Source organism: Diorhabda carinulata, chromosome 3 (assembly GCF_026250575.1).
Source record: "Diorhabda carinulata isolate Delta chromosome 3, icDioCari1.1, whole genome shotgun sequence".
Classification (NCBI taxonomy): Eukaryota; Metazoa; Arthropoda; class Insecta; order Coleoptera; family Chrysomelidae; genus Diorhabda; species Diorhabda carinulata.
In genome coordinates, this window is record NC_079462.1 from 27725620 (window position 1) to 27745237 (window position 19618).

The 19618-nt window shown below is 31.2% G+C and overlaps 2 protein-coding genes across 10 annotated transcripts in view; one reads left to right on the forward strand and one right to left on the reverse strand.

Annotated features, from left to right (window-relative positions):
* The window catches only part of LOC130891512 (PDF receptor), a 156137-nt gene that overhangs the window by 97073 nt on the left and 39446 nt on the right, over nt 1-19618 (forward strand). For all 9 annotated transcript variants that reach the window (XM_057796318.1, XM_057796321.1, XM_057796313.1 and 6 more), the window contains 2 exons: nt 13336-13440; nt 18563-18714. In XM_057796318.1, the coding sequence (XP_057652301.1) occupies nt 13336-13440; nt 18563-18714 (257 nt within the window). The remainder of the gene's footprint in view (nt 1-13335; nt 13441-18562; nt 18715-19618) is intronic.
* On the reverse strand, nt 5080-7060 carry LOC130891513 (uncharacterized). The gene is made up of 2 exons (XM_057796322.1): nt 6776-7060; nt 5080-5317 (listed from the first exon to the last, which is right to left on the reverse strand). Exons 1-2 carry the CDS (start codon nt 6970-6972, stop codon nt 5158-5160), a joined length of 357 nt encoding a protein of 118 aa, XP_057652305.1. The 5' UTR covers nt 6973-7060; the 3' UTR covers nt 5080-5157.

Consider the following 19618-nt stretch of genomic DNA (forward strand, 5'->3'; position numbering starts at 1 on the left):
GATATTAGAAGTCTTACACAAAGAAGGAATCATATCTTCTTAATTCTATTTGATCATTATCATATTTGAATCAAGGTATGATAGTGTAAGGCAGAGTGATGAGCTCTCAGCGGTATTGTTCAGCATTGCAGTTGAAGACATAATAAGGAAATGTAATATCGATGGATGTATCATTAATAAATCAATACAAGTAATAGCATATGCTGATGATGAGAAGGAAGATCACGAACAAGAAACTATAAAGATAAATGGCCTCATCTTCGAAGTAGTTGACATCTTTAAGTACTTAGGAAAAATGATAAGCAATAAAAATGACATAAAAAATGAGACAAGACAAAAAATTCTTGCAAGATAGAGAGCATATGATGAGTACAAAACTATACAAAACTAAATAGTATATAAAAAAAGTATATAAGATTGTGATAAAACATTAGTTACATACGCCGCTGAAACTATGATACTTACAAATATAGACAAAGAACAACTAAGAATATATGAGAGGAGGATAATTAGGAAAATTCATGCTTCAGTGAAAGTTGGAAATAATGAGTATAAAAGACTCATAAACTATGAAATTAAGAATATATTCGAAAATTAGGATATAGTTAATACAATTACAGCAAAAAGAATACAATGGTATGGACACATTCAAAGAATGGAAAAACGGCAGGGTACAAGGAAAATCACAGAATGGAAACCGAACGAGAAAATGTTGCCTGGTAGACCAAGAAATAGATGGGAAGATCAGATTGTGCAAGATATGCAAAATCTGGGAGTACGTGACTGGAAAAAACATATGCAGGACAGATAAAAATGGAGTACAGTAGTCGATGCTGCATAAGGGATAAAATGTGACCACTCATACAAGTCCAGTGTCAAAAGAGCTCAATTTGAGCTGCTATAATTCTCAATAGAATGTATATATATATAGTAAAATTGAGGCCTATCTTGTAGGAATACATCCATACCATTAAGCATCAGGATAGCGCTAACTGCGAGACCGTTTTACTACTATCAAATTACTGACCAAATATTTAGTGAAAAGTAGACCTATTACTACAGTTTAATTTCGCATTATATGTATATAGCCTTTAACTTCTTTCCATACATTAACGATTATTACTTTTTATTGCAACCACTGTCATCAGAATTTGAGCTGGTTTCGAAAATGGTATTTCCCGTAGAAAAAAGACAAAAAATCATATTCAACAATGAATCGATTTCATTGGGTACGCCTGACGAACATATACCCGTAGATAGATAAGACTTAGGATTGCAGTTTGAAGGACTTTATACGAGAGTCTTAGGGTAATAATTTTGGAGGCTACTACATGATAGCCGATCATTACTTGTGTTAGAGACACTACTACATCTGCGTATTATATTGATAAAGTCCTATAAACCATCTCACTGCCTTATGTGTATTAAAAAGTTATTTATTCATTAAGACAACGAAAGCTGAACTTTTGAATGTAATTATTCTCCATATTGAAATCCCATCGCACATGTGTGTAATATCGTCGAAAATGGACTATCCAATTTGCACCACTCTCAACACATTTTGGCGAAATTAATTAATGAAATTGATGTTGCTTACAGCTTGGTGCCACAAGCAGATATTGACCACTTCTTATGTCGATGCATTGATGTGAACCAGAGTGTATTTAGTTAAGGATTCTCCGAATACATTATAATTTTGATGTTCATTAAATGCTAATAAATTTCTAAATTGAATTCTTGTCTCCTACGTTGCCAAACTATTATGGAAAACGTAAGATTTAGAGAAAATTAAACCAGCACAATATGTTTCTTCTCACTGAATCAAATTTTCTAAATTTAGAGGTAAGGTCATTGTAGGGAATAGTGAACAATAACCGTGTTTATAAAAATATTTTTAAACTTCCTCTCTATGAATTATAGTTTATTCTACTTAGATCACAAACTGATTGATTGTTTATCAAACGAATCTAAATTTTGTCAATATATGAAATTATCTTGACATGAAAATCATACAACAAATGAGCAGACTTCAAAAAGAAACATATAACCACTTGATGAAAAATTGAAATATGTTTTCGTCGCCTGTATTTAAAAATATAACATTGGTAATTATTTCGCTAAAATGCGACAATATATTCGAGGACGAAATGTCAGCATAGTTGATTTTAATTTGAAAATAAATAATCACAGATATTAGGGAATATTTCTAATATGTGTGTCCCAAAAACTCGAATGCAAAAGGACAATTTATTCATAAAAGAAAAATCTTAAAAATGCAGCACAACGCCACACGAAGCTTGGCATGCATCATCGTTAGTTTAAAGCAACTAAGTAGTAAGAAGATGATGAATCAGCAGCAGCAAAGAAATTTAAGATTACATTCACTGCCGATTAGTTTACAGCAACCAATTAAGAGTTTCATCTGATGAACTATTTTTTACTCCCGAAGTTGTCACTTATTCATCACACGGCTTCAAGAAACATCCGCTAAAATCTGACTCAATGGATAGATATCCAATTTTTACCAAAACGGGTTAGAAAGTTAGTTTTGCGTTCTGATAAATATGAATAGTAATAATATTAATCTAATTCCGCTATCAAATGTGACACTCCTTGACATTAGAAAACGTCACATTTTTTATAACCTTCATATATCAGTTATGTAAGAACTTTACGAACTGTTTAAGTTTCAAGATAATTTATTACTTCTATCCAAATTGATTTTTGATCTCGCCAACAAGTTGCCTCCATAATTTTCTATCCTCAACTATGTCTACTCCACCAAGTCTCCTTACATCTTCACCCACTTGGTCATTCCATCTTGCTCTTGGTCTTCCCCGTGGGCGCCTCCCTTCTGGTTGACCTCTCCACACTCTTCTTATTGTTGTCTTCATCCCTTCTTCTTACATGGCCCAGCCATCTAATTCTTCTACTTCTTATCACAGCCACAATATCTGGTCGTATGTACAGGTCCCTGAGTTCTAATTAATATTTTATTTTCAAATGTTATCAACTTCTTCTAGTCGTGTTTTGTTAGTGTCCACATCACAGCTCCATACAATAAAAGTGGCTGTATTATGACTTTATATATTCTTATTTTCGATAGGCACCAAAAGTATCTTCTAGCTGCATTTAACCTCATCTGTATTTCTTCTTCTATTTTATTGTTGCTGTTCATAGTAAATCCTAGGTAGGTACTTAAATTCTCCAGTAATTTCAAAGCTGTATCCCTTAACTTTTTAATGATTGGGCTCTTTTCCCTCTTCCCACTTTCTTATATTCAGTCTTATTTTCATTTATCTCCAATCCTACTTTTCGTGCTTCTTCTAAGAATACTTGTGCCAGTATTTCAGGTCACTCATACTGTCCGCTTTTAAAGCTACATCTTCGGCATAGGCTAAAATATTTATCAATTACTGTACAAATATTTTATTATGTAAACAGACCATCAACTCACTATTTTCATTCAAAAGTATTTTTTTAATTGAAAACAATATTAAGAAGAACAGTTATTTAAAGTAAGTCCATTTTCTGTCTGGGAGAATATTCTCTTGAGCTTCATATCTAATATCATTTTCATTTGAAGCTGTGATATCTCCATGTTATTTTCTAATGAACTTTCAACATACCATATTTCCATCCTCCGTGCTGCTTTATTTTCGGAATCTCCTCTTCTAAGTTTGCCAGGAGAGACGCTGAAGAGCGTCTGAAACAATGTACTATGTATCCTTCAACATTAGGTAGATCCAGGTACTGAGCAGTCTTGGCTCCTAATTTTCCAATAGTATTTATACCCACTGGTTATATACCACATTTTCCATTATAATATCTCACAAAAAATCTGTCGTGCTCTACAGAATCAGGTCTAATATTTTTATATTTTTGGAGGAGGTCAACAAGATTGACACTAGCAATATTTTCAGCGCAAATCCGCGAATAACGTGTGTTTTGCTTCCTGGAATTGTAAATTTAAGAAAGTGCCTTTATCAAATATGTCTTCTAATCGTAGGAACGTTGGTTCAGCCTTTCTGCAGGCTCCCACAACTCCTATAATCATTGCGACCCAAGGAACAGAATTATTTGATAGTACATTAAAAACATACCATAAATTGAGTCGTACTCTTGCAAATAGAATTATCTCATCTTCGGCCTCTTCTATAAATCTTCTCCTTCAGTTCTCCTTCAGTGAGTTCAGATCTCAACATTGAATATGTAGTCCACAATGTCGAAGCTCTTAATGTTTTTAAATTTTCAAAATAAGCAAGTAGTACCTTTAGACCAGCACGTATCTACTTAATGATTTTTTCTCTTACTTCAAATACTATAATTGATTCTCTAACTCAAGACTTTTCAAGAAATTACTTCTGACTTGTTTTGACTTATTTTAATAAATCTTTGTTTGCTTCCATAGTAACACCTTTTGATTCCACATCAAGATTTTCATTGTAATTGACGATTCTATTAAATATTATAAAAGCGTGGAATTAGATGAAACAATGTACGTAAACACGTTATGAAAAGAGCTATAGCTATAACTAGTTACGTCAATAACTATTATCCACGACTATGTAATAATATATTCACTGCTTTTAGATTATCTAATCTAATCAAGACTTTTTAGACCACCCTCAGACGTGTTAAAACGGTTTGGTACATCCTTTGATAGTTCTCAATACAAAGTATTTGGAAAAAAATTCAATCAATACAAGGAAATTCCATAATAATCTATAAATAACTTCAATATATCAAATACGTCAAAGTCTAGCCTAATAAAATAAATTTGAAATACGTCTGATCTGTTTATGATCTTCAAATGTCATAAAAAGATTCAATTTTATAATTTCAGTAAACAGATAACCAATAGACCAATGCTGAAGGGTTAAGGTTAAAGGTGAGAATTTTTATTCAAAAAGTGGTATTTATAAATTTAACTTATTTCTATTTCGATATTCACTTTTCTTTAAACATTGGACTAAATCCACCTCATAGAAATACATGTAAGAAAATTGAAATACTACGAAAGTGACCCGAATTACACGTTAACTATTTTTTCGCATTTTTACTTAAAGATTAAAGAAATTTTTTCCTGGTGGATTTATGTCGATAATATTTATTTAATATACAGTCCCACAACAATATTGACAAAACCACTGCACATTAACGTCGAGGTCTTCTTCTTCTAGATCTACTCCTGCCCCTTTTACCACTTCTTTTTCTACGTGATCTTTTACATCTACTACAAGCTCGTCTTAGTGGTAATCTCTTACGGGCTGTACCAGGTGTTTGTCGCTTTTTAATCAAACTTCCTAGGCAATATCTAAAATAAAATTCCAATATAACAAATATTTGTTTTGGTTTCAAAGAATTAGATTTATAAACGGCTTAGCTCATTTTTTCTCAATTATTCACAGGATGTGATATTTTGCTAAATACATGGATCTATGCAAAGAGTAGTCGATGCTCCTAAACAGCTTAAAATAATTTTCAGCATACACCCCGATTTCAGAGTTGATCCAACTTCAAGCTTTTAAGAACTACTAACATAATGAAGCATAAACTCAATTTTCGCAATCGCAAAAATATCTTATTATATTATTTCAAGAAGCCTTATACTTCGAAAACTTCTCTTATATTCATGAAAATTTTAAGAGATGAATAATTGATATTCATGAAAATAACTACTCTATAGGGTTTTATCCAAATACTAATGACACAAAAGTGGTAAGAAATACATAGGTAGTGAAACAACTTTAATAGAAATTCAAGACAAAATTCATTTAGGGGATAATCCTTTACCTTCCAAAACAAAATCACGTTGTACAATGTTGTGTTTTTCCCATATTATGTGTGAATGTTTTAATGGACCACTCAGCATTACAGTAAATATTTTTCCAAACGAACAATGTGTTGAAGTTTATAGTTTTATAATGTTTCTCCTTAGTAATTTGTAATTTTTGAGCACGTGTATATCTGTGTAAACTTTTGCTTTGAAATTAGAGATCGTCAGATATTAACGTTCAAAATCATTCAGATTTAGTTTGTTGTATAAAAAATAGTGAGAAGCAAAGATTTTCTCTTCGATTAAAAATGGTGAAGAAAACTCTACATCACAATCACATTAGATCCTGTTATATCAAGGTATCAATTGGAAAGACCATATCTTTACTCTTCAGTAGACTGCTTTGCATATTATTAACAATGCAAGAAGTCGAGTACATTACCTCGAACTCTTCACGGAATATGGGATCCTGTTATTGCCTTGCGTCTATATATTTGAAACACTTCTGAGTATTCATAGATGCTCATTTTAATGCTCATAATTATATTACCAGGGGTCCGGGTAAACTCATTGTCACAATATTGTCACACAATATAACAAAACTTGACGTTATACTGTATAACAAGTTTCTAAAATTGCTTACTGATAAGAATATGAAAAATATAATCCAGAGTCGGTTTTATGAACTTTCAAAGTAATTTTTATGAACTTTCAAAGTAATTTTTATCACAAAATTGTTTTTATGCATCTGGAGACTACATGTTTTTCAATTTTTGACCTTAATTATTTCACTATGCTTATTGGGATTACACAAATGCTATATTTATACTTGCCAATAAATCGTTTCCTATCGTATATAAAAAGTGTCTCTATTCAAATACTTGTAGTTATTCATTATTAGATTCTTTCATTTCATTGGATAAAATAAGTATCTTACTTTCACATTGCGTTAGGATAAATTGAATGTAATTAATTCCTTATGAATGTAAAAATTACCTATTATTCTTTTTTTGAACGGCACCTATAGCGGCAGCTTTATGTAAAACATTATTCAATTTAATAATATCGAGGGATGTCTTCGGGTACACCTGTCTGATGCATTCATGCAGCTTTTTCAAACTAAGACCTCCGGTTTTTTGGAGCAGTATAAACACTGTTCTTGCAATTTTACGCGTTAGTACGTTTTTTGACATAATTTACGACTTAATTTTGTATATAAAGAATAAACAGTGATTTGACATTAACATTACAATAACTGTAAATTTGAAATATCAATAAAAAATTAAAAAACGGTTTCCATGGAGATTATAATTATTTGTTACTAATGCGATTAGTGGCTTTTTGATGGATCTTCCAATTTTGACGTTTCCAGATAATAGAAGTATTCTCGGAAGATCGACTTAAACAACTTTGTGATAGGTTTGTGTACAGTAGAGAATACAATAATTTGATAATATGAATCAATTAGTGAATATTAAAGATGGAGAGACCGAGATAAAATAACAAATTTCTACTTTAATAGCGAAAATACATCGGTAAACCGATGCTGTTCCTACCTATTTCAATAGTGCAATTCCATTCCACTTTCTCTATCTTTAATATTGACTCTATGGTTTGGCATCAGGCCTCGTTTTTTTCTGCTCAATTTCGTATTGTTTCCTATGATAAGTTGGAATTTTTTCTAGTTTATTTTCAAACTGACACTCTCTCCACACTTTGTATTTTGTAGTCATAGTATTAATTTCATATTCAGATTTATATACAAAATAATATCGAGTTTGTTTAATATCCAATATGTTTCAGTATTGCAAACCTAATGAGATATTTATTTGCTACTATTGATTTGTACAATAATTAGCTACATTGTTCAATAAAGTTTGATCTATTTATCAATTCAATATAGAACGAAACATTCTCACTGTAAAAAAATCTGGAGAGCATTAACTGGTTCACAAAATATTTGAAAAAGTGTGTAACAATCTACTTTACTAGTGCTATTCTGACAATTCACGCAATATCATATACCGTTTTCATTATCTATCAAATTATGAAGGATTAAATAAATTGATATTGCTGCAATATGAAATGAATTGTTGAACTGAAATTTTTATAACAAATCAATTTTCATGGAATAAATAAAAATTATAAAATCAATTCATTGCCGTTATGGATATGATAATTTTATGTAAAACTCCAAAAAATTTAGAATTAAGCTTACAGCAAAAGTTGAGATAATGTATACATTTCAGTCGGCTTCAACAGGAATTTATCACCCATGAAAAGGCAGCTGCAATAAATATTGTTTATTCACATAAAGATAATATATTGTTAAAGAGATTATTTTTTCAAAACATTATTGTTTTTTCTTTCTCTGTTAACTTAAAAAGATTATTGTTAACAAATATTTTTTATGGATATAAGAAAGACTTCACGAAGGGAAAAAATTTTGCAACAAATATTTAAACATTCTTTTAGTTTAGAACAACGAAGAGAGTTTGAGAAAATTTTGTTTATCAACAATTATGTAGTTTTTTTTGAAATATCTACCTCAATAGGAAATTTCAACGGAAATAAATTATCTAAACTGTTCGGATTATAATATAAGCTTTTCAGATTTTTCAATATACTCTAAGTAACTTAAAGATTTTTAATTGACTTACTTTCGCGGTGCGTACAACTTAACAATGAGAACTATTTTTAGCGATACAGGTCTAAAAATATTGAGTAATAAGGCCGTTTTCAGCAATTATTTTAGTTAGTAATGTTTATTTCATATCACGAAAATTGCTCATCGTTCAGTGAGACTATAGAACTCCAAGATAAATATTTTCCTGTCTACGAGTCAACGAGGATAAATAAAAGTTCATGATAATGAACACCACAAAGGAAAGGAGCAGTGAGAAGTTTTTTAATACAACTCAGTGTAGAAAAAATAATGATTTTAGAACAAGTTCAAAATTGTGTATATCTTGGGGTAGTTTATCAAGGACGGCGGTTACAAGGGAGGAAATCTAGAAAAAGTGAAGTGAAGAATAAGTTCCAAGAAACTATCGCGAAGCTACATCTGTACAAAACAATGATAAGACCAACAGTTAGCCACGGAGGAGAAATGTGTATTCTTAACAGAGCAGTGAAAGAGAAGTTACAAATATGGGAAAGGAAAATACTCACGAGGATGCTAAGGGGTGGAAAAAAGAGAGAAATACGTAATTGATTTCGAGAAGCAGAACTGAGCAAAATAATAAGAAAATAAGAAATCAAGTCATTTACATTCAATCTTTGTACGATGAATGGGTCCCTCTTCTTTCAGTTAGTTATAAAATTCAACAAATCAATATGATACTGTGTTGTCCGATTTCGGTGAGATTACAAATTCTTTTAGAATCAAATTATAGATCAACACCATGTGCATGTTCCGATTTTTGGCACTGCAGCTATCTGAACATACAGCTTATTGGATGCCCATTATCTCATGAACTACCCATGAGTATAGGCAAGATGCCCTTTTATTCCATCCGCTCCCTGCCGTCATCTCGTCCCATTGCATTCAACAAGTTGTAGTTTTACGTTCCTCTAGCTCTATCAAGTCGATTTTATTTATGAAAGGAAGTTTATATGAAAAATAAAACAAGGCAAATATCATTAATTTTATTTATTTAATTCAATATCAATCAATGTTATAAGCACCTTATTTTGCTTGCAAAGCTATGGGAATAATCAAAATTTCTTTCATTTCGACACATCTACAGCTATACAGGAATTGAATACAAAAAACCCGAGCTCGCTACACGCTTCCTGGAGATATCGCTGCTACAGACAGACGACGCGACGGACAAAACGCTAGCGCATTTTTTTTTTCACAACTTTTCATCTTAACAATTAGAATTCGAATCAAATTATTACTCAATCTAATAAAGTGACGCCAACAATATCTAGGTGAAAACCATTGTAGTACATCGGAACATAAAATAAATATATTCAGGACTGGACTGTTCTGACATAGCGGTGATTCGAATATCACTCATACAAAATTAATGAAAATTTTAGACCTTTAATCAATTAATGACTTACTTTTCCAGCTCGGAAAATAATTAAATATATAAGTATAAGTATATAATAAATCTTAGAATTTTGGATTTGAAATTAGGAAAGTGAAAATGTATTTCTTAAATACGAACGTATTTGTTTTTAAAATAAAATAAAATGAACGGATTTTATCTTGTTGAGGAATAAATTATTCATGTTAATTAACAAGTATTTTCTTATCGAAGTTTTTTCAGTATATTTGAATCTCATGAAATCTCTTCAATATTTATTTGGATGTTGGCGATCAACTTTGTCTTGAATTTTGTTTATTGTTTGCTTGGCAAAAACTTGTCTTTATTTTGTTTTATGTTGTCTATAAAACCCGAAAAAAATCTTTCTGGATATAACCTATTAAGGTCTGTTTGCTTTTACTTTCTATCGTTATTTCTTTGTGTTTTGTTTCTTAATAATGCTTCAAAAAACAAACAAATCAAGGTTAGAAGGGAAGCAACTGAAACAATATTTCAAGAAAATTGAATATTTTTGGTAATTAGTTGCTGAAGTAAACTTTCCAAACAGTCTATTATCTTATATATCCATAACTCAGCTGGAATATTTGTTTAGAAATTAGGAATTATTCTGTTGTGTTTTGTTTATATATTATTTATTGAATAGTGGCAGTGAAGAGGATGGACTCTTTAACAAATTCACAGGTGGAATTATCAATAACTTATATTTAAGGAGATTTGTTAGGATATAATGATAAAAAAATTCTTATTTAAATAACCTCATCACTCTGATAACATTGAAGCATTAAAAGGTAATTATCAGTGAAAATAAAGTACAGCTCCGTCTTGCCAGCTACGCAAAGTCCAGAAATTGCATTTAGAAAATTTTAGATGCTAATTAGGTGCCAAGTTCAAAAATTAGGTGCTCTGTAATTTTTACAGTAACGGAATACTCAAAGTTGCGGTGTTAGGAAAACGTTATGCTAACAACGCAATGAAAATAATTACAATACATTGATTGTTGAGGTAATAAAATAAGGTGCTTATTAGGTGCTGAAGAGTCAATAACGTGAAAGTGCCCAAATAATTAATAAACGAGTTGATTTCCGTGAGATAATAAATCTAAAAGTCAGGTATCTCTAAAATTAAGATAAATACTCAATCAGGTATGAACTAAGCAGGAACATTAGGTGCTAATTAGGTGCTTATGGGAAATTTAGTTGAAAAAAATCATATGCTAACGGGAGAAACATTCAGGGTACTTGATATTATTATAAAAAAGGCAAAATATAAAATGAATTTTCAAATTGCTGAATATTTGAGTGCTATTAAAGCGCTTTACCGGAAAAAAGAAAACATTACAATACATTCAACTTTATGCGTTATAAAAGCCATAGAGCCGCTATGAGTTATGAAAAACGTCCAGGGGATGATTTTTTATATTCGAAACTAGGTGCTTATTAATTGGTCAGTAAATCATCTGGAGATTGTGAAGAAATATCATTTCTACAGTGTTTGGAGACCTTAAAACCACCACGTCTGATGTATTAAGTCCTAGTAAGGTCTCCAAACACAATAGGAATGATATTTCTTGATTGTCTCCTGATTATTTACTGAGCACCTGATTAGAACTTAACTTTATTACGTAGTTCACAAAAGGTGAGCACGCCAATTTGTCTCGTTGACGAAAGGTGAACACTTCGTTTTCAATTTATTTAAGATTGTTTAGTGTTTATATTTGTGCTTTTCAAGCCAAGTTGTGTCATTTTCAATCCAGAAGACTACGGTTGGTCACTGATTGAAGGAAATTTAAAACCAACGTGGTTCATTAGCGATCCAACAACAATGACTGTCAAAGACATCTTGTTAGCATCGCAAGAATTAGCTTTAGCAACAAAATATAGAAGAAAGTGTAGAAATAGATTATGATTCCGATGATGTTGATAGTGACAAAGACGATGAAGAAGAAAACTAAAAGATCTATTTAATTATAAGATTTGCATTTAGAATAAGCCTAATGTCCGACAAATAACTTGTAAACGCAATGGATTTCTACTTTTTCAATCAAAAAAATATTGCTAAAATAAATAATAAAAGAAAATGTAATTCTTAATGAAATAAAAACCAAAATCTAAGTATCCATGAACATAGAAAAAAACAAATAGAAAAACTCCAATTCTCTCTAAAGATTCTGTAGAAAACTTTTTCAATGAAAAATGGGTATTTACCCAAGCGATGAAAATTGTCATTATGCCCAAAAATTTATGTTCAATAAATAACAAGTAAAAAAATATTGAAATTTAATTTTCACAACTTTATACTGTTTTATAACACATATTGTATAACAGGTAACAATCCGTTCATCTTCTCTCTTGCGCTTCCACTTACCTGGAGCGAGAGTCGTTCACAAAAATCATGGCAACCTCTGTTTGCGGCCATTGTCCAACGGGCAGCCATGGATTTTCATGTTCAATGTATGTAAAACTTTAATTTTGCATTAAATTTAAAAAGAAACCGGTGAATGCAGTTACTTAACAATAATATACCTGTTTACACCTGGCAACCCTAATGCTGCGGCCGACTGAGAGCTAGCAACCATTTTGATTTTGATTTGTAACATAATTTTCTTTCAAATGCTGTAAGATTGACTGAAAAAACATATAGCTGCAAGTCATATTAGTATATTAATAACATTAAAAGTAAATACAGGTAATTGCGGCTAAGGCAACCTCTCCTTATCCTCCATTCCATACATCGTCAAGATTCCTTTAAAATTAATTTCATCAAAAAGAGATACCTGCAAGATCAAGCGGTAGGATCTTAGACTAATACTATACCGTCAAAGCTTTGGTTCATTAAGCCCTGTTGCTTTACTGTAAATAATTTAATTTTTATCCCTTACGCGTTAGTAGTCGGGTCTACAAACATTGAGCAAGTAAGAGTAGTTTCCTTCCTAAAATTACTGCAATCTCAGCCTTATAGAGGAAAATCTTTCCTGTATCAGGGCACATTCTTAAATTACATCTCATCCCATGTCCCTATTCTTCCTAAAAAACAACCAAACGAATCTCTCTCATGTATTTCACAATCTGAAATGCGTAATTTTTAACAATTTCAATTTTTCATTTGGATAGCCACATAAGAAGATGTACAGTACATGCGATTCGTTTAAAGCACAGATTAAAGCGCTGGAGGAATAACTTTAATCCGACCTCAAAGAAACAAGACAAATCTGCTTGCAAAACAGTCAGGAGATAGCTGGGGGCTCTCATCCCTCAATATTATCACTAATATTTACTATATTTCGGGCATTTTTTATTCAGTGTATTACTCCTCGACATACGAGGGTTGTTTTTTTTTTCAACCTCCGATGAGCTATAAAGAAAAGTCGGGTTGATATAAAACTTAATCACATAACCATCTGTGAATAATTTTTCCAATATCATGATTCTTTATAAAATATTGCATTTAATTTAAAGTTTAATTATTCTATTGAAGTGAATTATTTTAATTCTATTACAGGTTGGTGTCCAAGCTCTTGTGATAACTATTTATGCTGGCCTCGGACAAAACCCGGAACTAATGTTACTCAGAAGTGTCCTCGGTCAGAAGGAATTATCAAAAGTGGTAAGTCTATTGTTATTTTTTTCATGAATTTAACATAACTCAAATTGTATCTTCCACTTATCAAATAGATAATTCCAGGAAGCTTCTTACTTGCTGTTAAGTATACTGGGTGTGAAAACAAGGGAATCGTTTTTTTTGACTCATTCAAAAATAAATCCCAAATTGAAAAGCAATTAAGGAATGCTTCAAGCGTATACTCTCAGTTTAGGCATGAAACGCTAAGATATCCCCCTAATGATACATAAAAGCCATAACATGAATATTTATAATTAATTTTCCAGAAAAATCGACAATTTAAATTCTATTCGATAAATTACTACCAAACCAATCGAATCCAGAATTAATTACTTTAAATCGAAACGTTTGATTCATAATCAAGATAAAAATAATTGTTAATTAATTATAGTGGTGGTAGAGTAATCAATCAAACACGATATCGCTCATGTTTCCCAACTGTTTGAATTCATAATAAATAGCTCGTCACGGCAAAATTGATAATCCATTTTCCTACTTTATTATTGCTGTCAGCTTTCAACGACATTATAATAATAATATTGAACTGAGTATATAACTCAAAACGCTTATATTTATAGCGCTCTCGAACAATAATTGATACTACTTTTGCTGTAACGAATGATCCAAAGGCACATCTGCTTACCTGTTAAACAGAAGTATCTACAAATTGCTTATCAATTCAACTAATAGACCATATTTTTTTATATTCCTCAACCATAATAGAGAGAAATGAATTACAGATTAAAAAGTAATGAATAAAACTAAATGTGATGGATGAATTTATTTGAATATTTAACAGGTCATCCATCTGGGAACGTTAGGAAGAAATGAAGCCATGTGGTACAAGTCACTTGGATTTTATTATTATTTTATTTGACATTTGAGAGAGAGAGGTAGAGGTTAGTTTTCAATGCAATTAAAATAAAACGCATGAATATTCACATCACTGTTGTAAATTTGAGGTATTCTCCTTTCATGATTTAATTTAATGTTCATTGCCGATTTTTTCTTCATTTTCGGATTTTTGAACTAGTATTTACAATGGATTCAACGTTGAACTTAATGCATTAACAGAATTTAAAGTAGACTATTTATTATGTACGAATCCCGGTTCTTCAATTGCTAAGACTTTAGGAAAAAGCGCTTCATAAGTTAAGAAAACTTGAATTATGAATATTTCAAATGAATAATTCTACCTGTAATATATTCATGATATATCTCCGTCTAAATTCAATATTCAGCAAAGAACTATGAACAAAAGAGTGAAAAGATTTCGCAACATTTTTTCTTTTTTCTATTGATTTTACCAAAAAAATATGTCAAAACAATTTTATAGACAATTTCCTCTTCATTTTATTTTCAATTCTATTCATTCATAACCCTGTTACAGCGCTTCAAAGTTGACCGGATTCGTCAATACTCATGAAAACATACATTTTTTTTTATTGTAAACCTATTATCGAAAATTTTTTTTCAATCCCTACAATTTCACTTATTTATTACTGGCTCTTTCCCTTACTACAGAACTTAGAAAATATTGTTTCTAACAATAATTTCTAAGAGGAGTGTACATTTTCAAGAATGTTAAGCAGGTAGAATATAATATGGGAAAATCTGGAAAAACATCTTGAGTTAGCTGGTGATACAGTGCTATTCCTGAATGAGGAAGTAAATCCACCTTCTTACATTCTTGTTGGCGAACGTTTTTCATTTCTCTAGACACTATGAGATTCAAACGATTTTCCAAAACAGTATTAAAAAATCCATTCACTTATCACCGTGTCCAATCTTTGAAAATACTATAATCCTGATGAATAAGGCTGGAAAAAGCACTGGAACATTTGGATGCCAATCTAAACTTCGAAGCCTCCAGCATCTCCCGATCTTATGAAATTGATTTTCTTCAGACGTAAAGGAAATTGTGAAATCATCTGCGGTTGCAGGAAAGCAGTCCTCAAATACTCCGCAGTGTGTCTCAATTGCTCTGGAGAAATCGGTAGGAACATTATGAAAATAACAGAAATAATGAAAAAAAAAATGAATTTAAAGAAAAGTTGCCAACGATAACTCAAACTTTAACTCCTGTCATTGCTCAAACCTTCATATTCGCCATTGAATAATTTAATATTTATGTTGAAGATTACCTTATCAGCATCAGTTATCTGTGGAATAGCCCTGATTAGGATACCACATAAAAAAGTGCCCATAGGCTCTACTTCATACAGGAAAAGACTCAGTGATAAATAAGTGAAGTTATAGAGATGGAAAACAAATTCGAAAATAAGTTTACAATAAAAAAAAACATAAAAGTTAGGTATAAATGTTGTTTTGACCAGGTTGCCATGAGCATTGACGAACCCGGTCAAATTTGGAGCGCTGTAGCAACGTTTTAAATGAATGAAATTTGAAAAAATGATACAGGAAAATCTTCGTGAAAAAATACTTTACAAAATTATTTTGCCATAATTTTTTGGTAATATCAATGGAAAAAAGTTATTACGCAAAAAATGTTTGCTCATAACTTTTTAAATGTTGGATTTATGATAAAATGTCACATAAACATAATCTTAGGCAAAGCAATTTACTGCAAATGTCTAAATTTTTGTTATGGATAATTTTAGCCCTAATAAAGTTTTCACAACTCAAAGGGGTGGTAGTGAGCTATATTGTCAATGAATTGAGACATTCGACTCTATGCCAGCACTGCAGGGATCTAAAGAGTTTGTATTACGCGAAAGCGAGATCTGTTTACAAAGTAAACACTCATATTAACATCGTGATTATAATAGTTAATGAATACAAATATTTCTCAGGCCTATCCAATAAAGATGGAACTCCAAATTAGTACAAGCGGTGACAATAAAAATAAAATGAGATGTGGTCGCAAACATTTAGAAGAAACATCCATACAGCTAGTGTTTAACACTGGCGGAGGTAATAAGTCGTTGAGTGAAAGTATGACAGGATTTTATCATCTATTCTTTATACAATACATTGTATTGAGATTTATATACCACAGACATGTTCACGAGGATGAGAGCAGAAATAGTTAAGATTAATAGAAGAACTATAAAAGAAAACAATAAATAATTCTTATTTTGAAAAAAAAATGTGTACGAAATATTTGCTTCAATCAAACAACTACTAGTCACAACAGGGCAAAACGAAAAAACACAAAAAGAGAGCAGTAATAGAGGGTGAATTGTTGGTGCATTCATCATAGAAAAACTGTACAGTATAGCATTTTTCTGTTTAAATTCTCTACTAATTTTTCAAAGATTGTATTATTATTACTTCTAGAAACATGAACTTATCATAAGGTCTACGTAATAAGGCATTGAACTAATTTTTCAATAGCTATCTGTCTTTTACATTGTATCCTTAGTTCCCTGTTTGGAAACTCCTCCTCAGGAAGTGGTATTAGTTAAAGTATAGAAATAATTTGTACTTAGATGGGTCGCAATAAATGTTCCTCCTCTCTTTATAAGAGGAATGATTAAAAACCTAACACTCACACTACTCTTAAAATGAGAAAAGAAAAGAATAAAAGTCCAAAGCTTACTCAATTATACAGTACGTTCAAATTGAGAGATTAAAATGATAAGTAATAAGAAACTTACTAAACCATGTAATTCAAATGTTATTCATTGCAACAGCTGCTCTTGCTGTTACAGCTGCATTTTTATGTGAAAAACTTCCTTACACAATGACAGCCTTGTCCAAAATAGTCTTATCTATGGAAAGTAACTTTTCTTTACAAAATACGGGTACCATATTCATTTACAAGCTTATAGAAGTCGCTAAGACATTCCGGTTATATGTACGACCACGGTCGACATCGTACAGTATCACCAATTGAGCAGGACAAAATTGCTTTTGTGCGGTTAGTAACATTTTACAGTAGAAGATTCTCTTTCGCAGCCGCTATTTTTATAAAAATCAACTCGTGTTTTTCAGTCAAAACTTGATGTGAAAACGAAGTAGATTGAAAGTCCTCTTCTATATTTTTCTTTGGAATAAGGTTTTCGATTTCTTCAAGCTATTCAGTTTCAAAAGTATTGACAATTTCTTCAAGTTCTTCGGTTTCGATATTTGAGATTTGTTCGCTATGCTAAAAAAAACAATGTTATTCCTCTTTTAACTTTTATGCTAAACATGACTTCAAAGGAACTTTGGCGTATTCCTTCGATATGTAGTGGCATATTTAACAAAGGGTAAATCTTCTAACCATTTATTTTTGTTATCGTTCATCTATCTATTTAGCATATTCTGTATATAGTGGTTGGTCCTTTCAATTGAGCCATGTGTTTGAATGTGACAAGGTTTTTCATGGACTAAACATCTTTTCACATAGTGCTAATTTCAAATATAACTTCATTACTGAACTCTCCACCATTATCTGATTTTAATATTGTTGAAGCACTAAATGTTAAAAATATTGAAAAAGCATGAAACGTTACTTTTCCGCCTTCTCAATTTTCAAACGTCGTAGCTGGACAAACTTGGTTGAATGATTTTGATACACCATTATGAACTTATATTCGCCATCTCTGTTTGACTGCGTATATAAAATATCAACTTGACATCTTGAGTTTAACTCAAAACTGATCATTGATTTCACAATAATACTTTTATTAGGTGTTTCATTTGACCCTGTTTGTATAAATTCAAATACATTATAATTTCGTGTGTAAAAACTTTCTGAGCATACGTATTCTATATCCGTGGCCTATTCTGATCGGAGTTTCATATAGAATACTGAACAATTCCTCATTGGTAACCCATACACATTTCACTGTAGTCTGTATAAATTAGGGTATTGGAAACAAAAATTAAGAAAACGTTGCTCTCACCATCAAACCATGCATAAAACTGACAAAGATGAGTGACTCCAAGCAGTACAAAGGATTTGGAGGGACACAAGCAGTCGCCTCTTTGTCGGCTCCTTTCTTTTCGACCTCCACCAGTCCACTTTGCTCACCGAGAATTATCTGATATTCGACTTTCAATATATAAATAAAAATACTGATATCATTATATAAAGAGAATATAAAATTTAGAAATGGAATTTCTAATTTTGATACTCATTGTTCATATTTTGTTTCAGCTACTGCTTACAGGTATTGCAGTCCTACAGGAACGTGGGAAACAAAAAGTTCTTCTAATTTATCTTACACACATTATGAAAATTGTATTCTACCACAACTACAGGATCTGCTTAAAATGTGTGAGGACTTTGGAGAATCAACGTGTAACCAAGTGAGCTTAATAATATGAATATTAAGTAGTAAAAATTATAAATTCGTGATTTGTTCGAGTGCTTTGACATTTACCCACAAAAAAAGATCACTATTATATGAATCTTATTCTGATTATTTACTTTGCGCGTATGACTCTATAGTTGCGTTTTTCAAAAAACATCATCGTCAGACAATAAAAGAAACTATTTAACAGATATTTATTCAGAGAAAATTTCATTGTTTAGGGGAAAGCATATACTTATGCCTAAATTACCATATCCACCAAGCTTAGCATACAACCGGAAATTAGGAATACTATTCAAGAATAGCGCTTAGCTACGATTCAGGAACTAAAAACCGTATCGCAAAAAGTACTCAAGGCCATACTAAAATGTGCTGCATTTGGAAAACACTGGTGTGATGAGCAGTCACTTTCTATCAAATAAAAAATCAATATGAATATCATATAAAGTTTAAATATTGTTAACAATAATTTTTTGTACTATAATATCAAATCCTATAATTCTGCATCCTATTTTCAAACGTAATATGAAAAATTTGTTGCCACAACTTTGGCCTGAATTTAGAAAAATATTTACTTAGACATTTGAGAATCTCATTAGCGTTTAACAACGCTCAAAGAAATAACCCAAGGCCAAGCCAAAGCGGACTGGCTTGGGAAAACGAATGATCCAAGAAGAAAAATTCATCAAACTAAAATAAAGCTAAAATTAAAATGGAAACACTTATGGAACGATTATTGTTTTAATAAACCAACAAGGAATATACTATTACATTCAGAAATCCTCAGTCAAATAAATGTAGAAATTTTCGATTACTTCGAAGTAGTATAGCCTGATCTGAATGTGAGAAATATTGATAGCAAAGGTACGAAATGTATAGATAACTAATTAAATTCAAAT

Excerpts from the sequence above, each read along its gene's own strand:
- LOC130891513 (XM_057796322.1), bottom strand. The coding sequence starts at position 6,972 with ATGTCAAAAAACGTACTAACGCGTAAAATTGCAAGAACAGTGTTTATA. Across the intron at positions 5,318-6,775 it reads GTTCAAAAAAAGAATAATAG|ATATTGCCTAGGAAGTTTGA; the intron begins GTAATTTTTACA and ends ATTTTATTTTAG.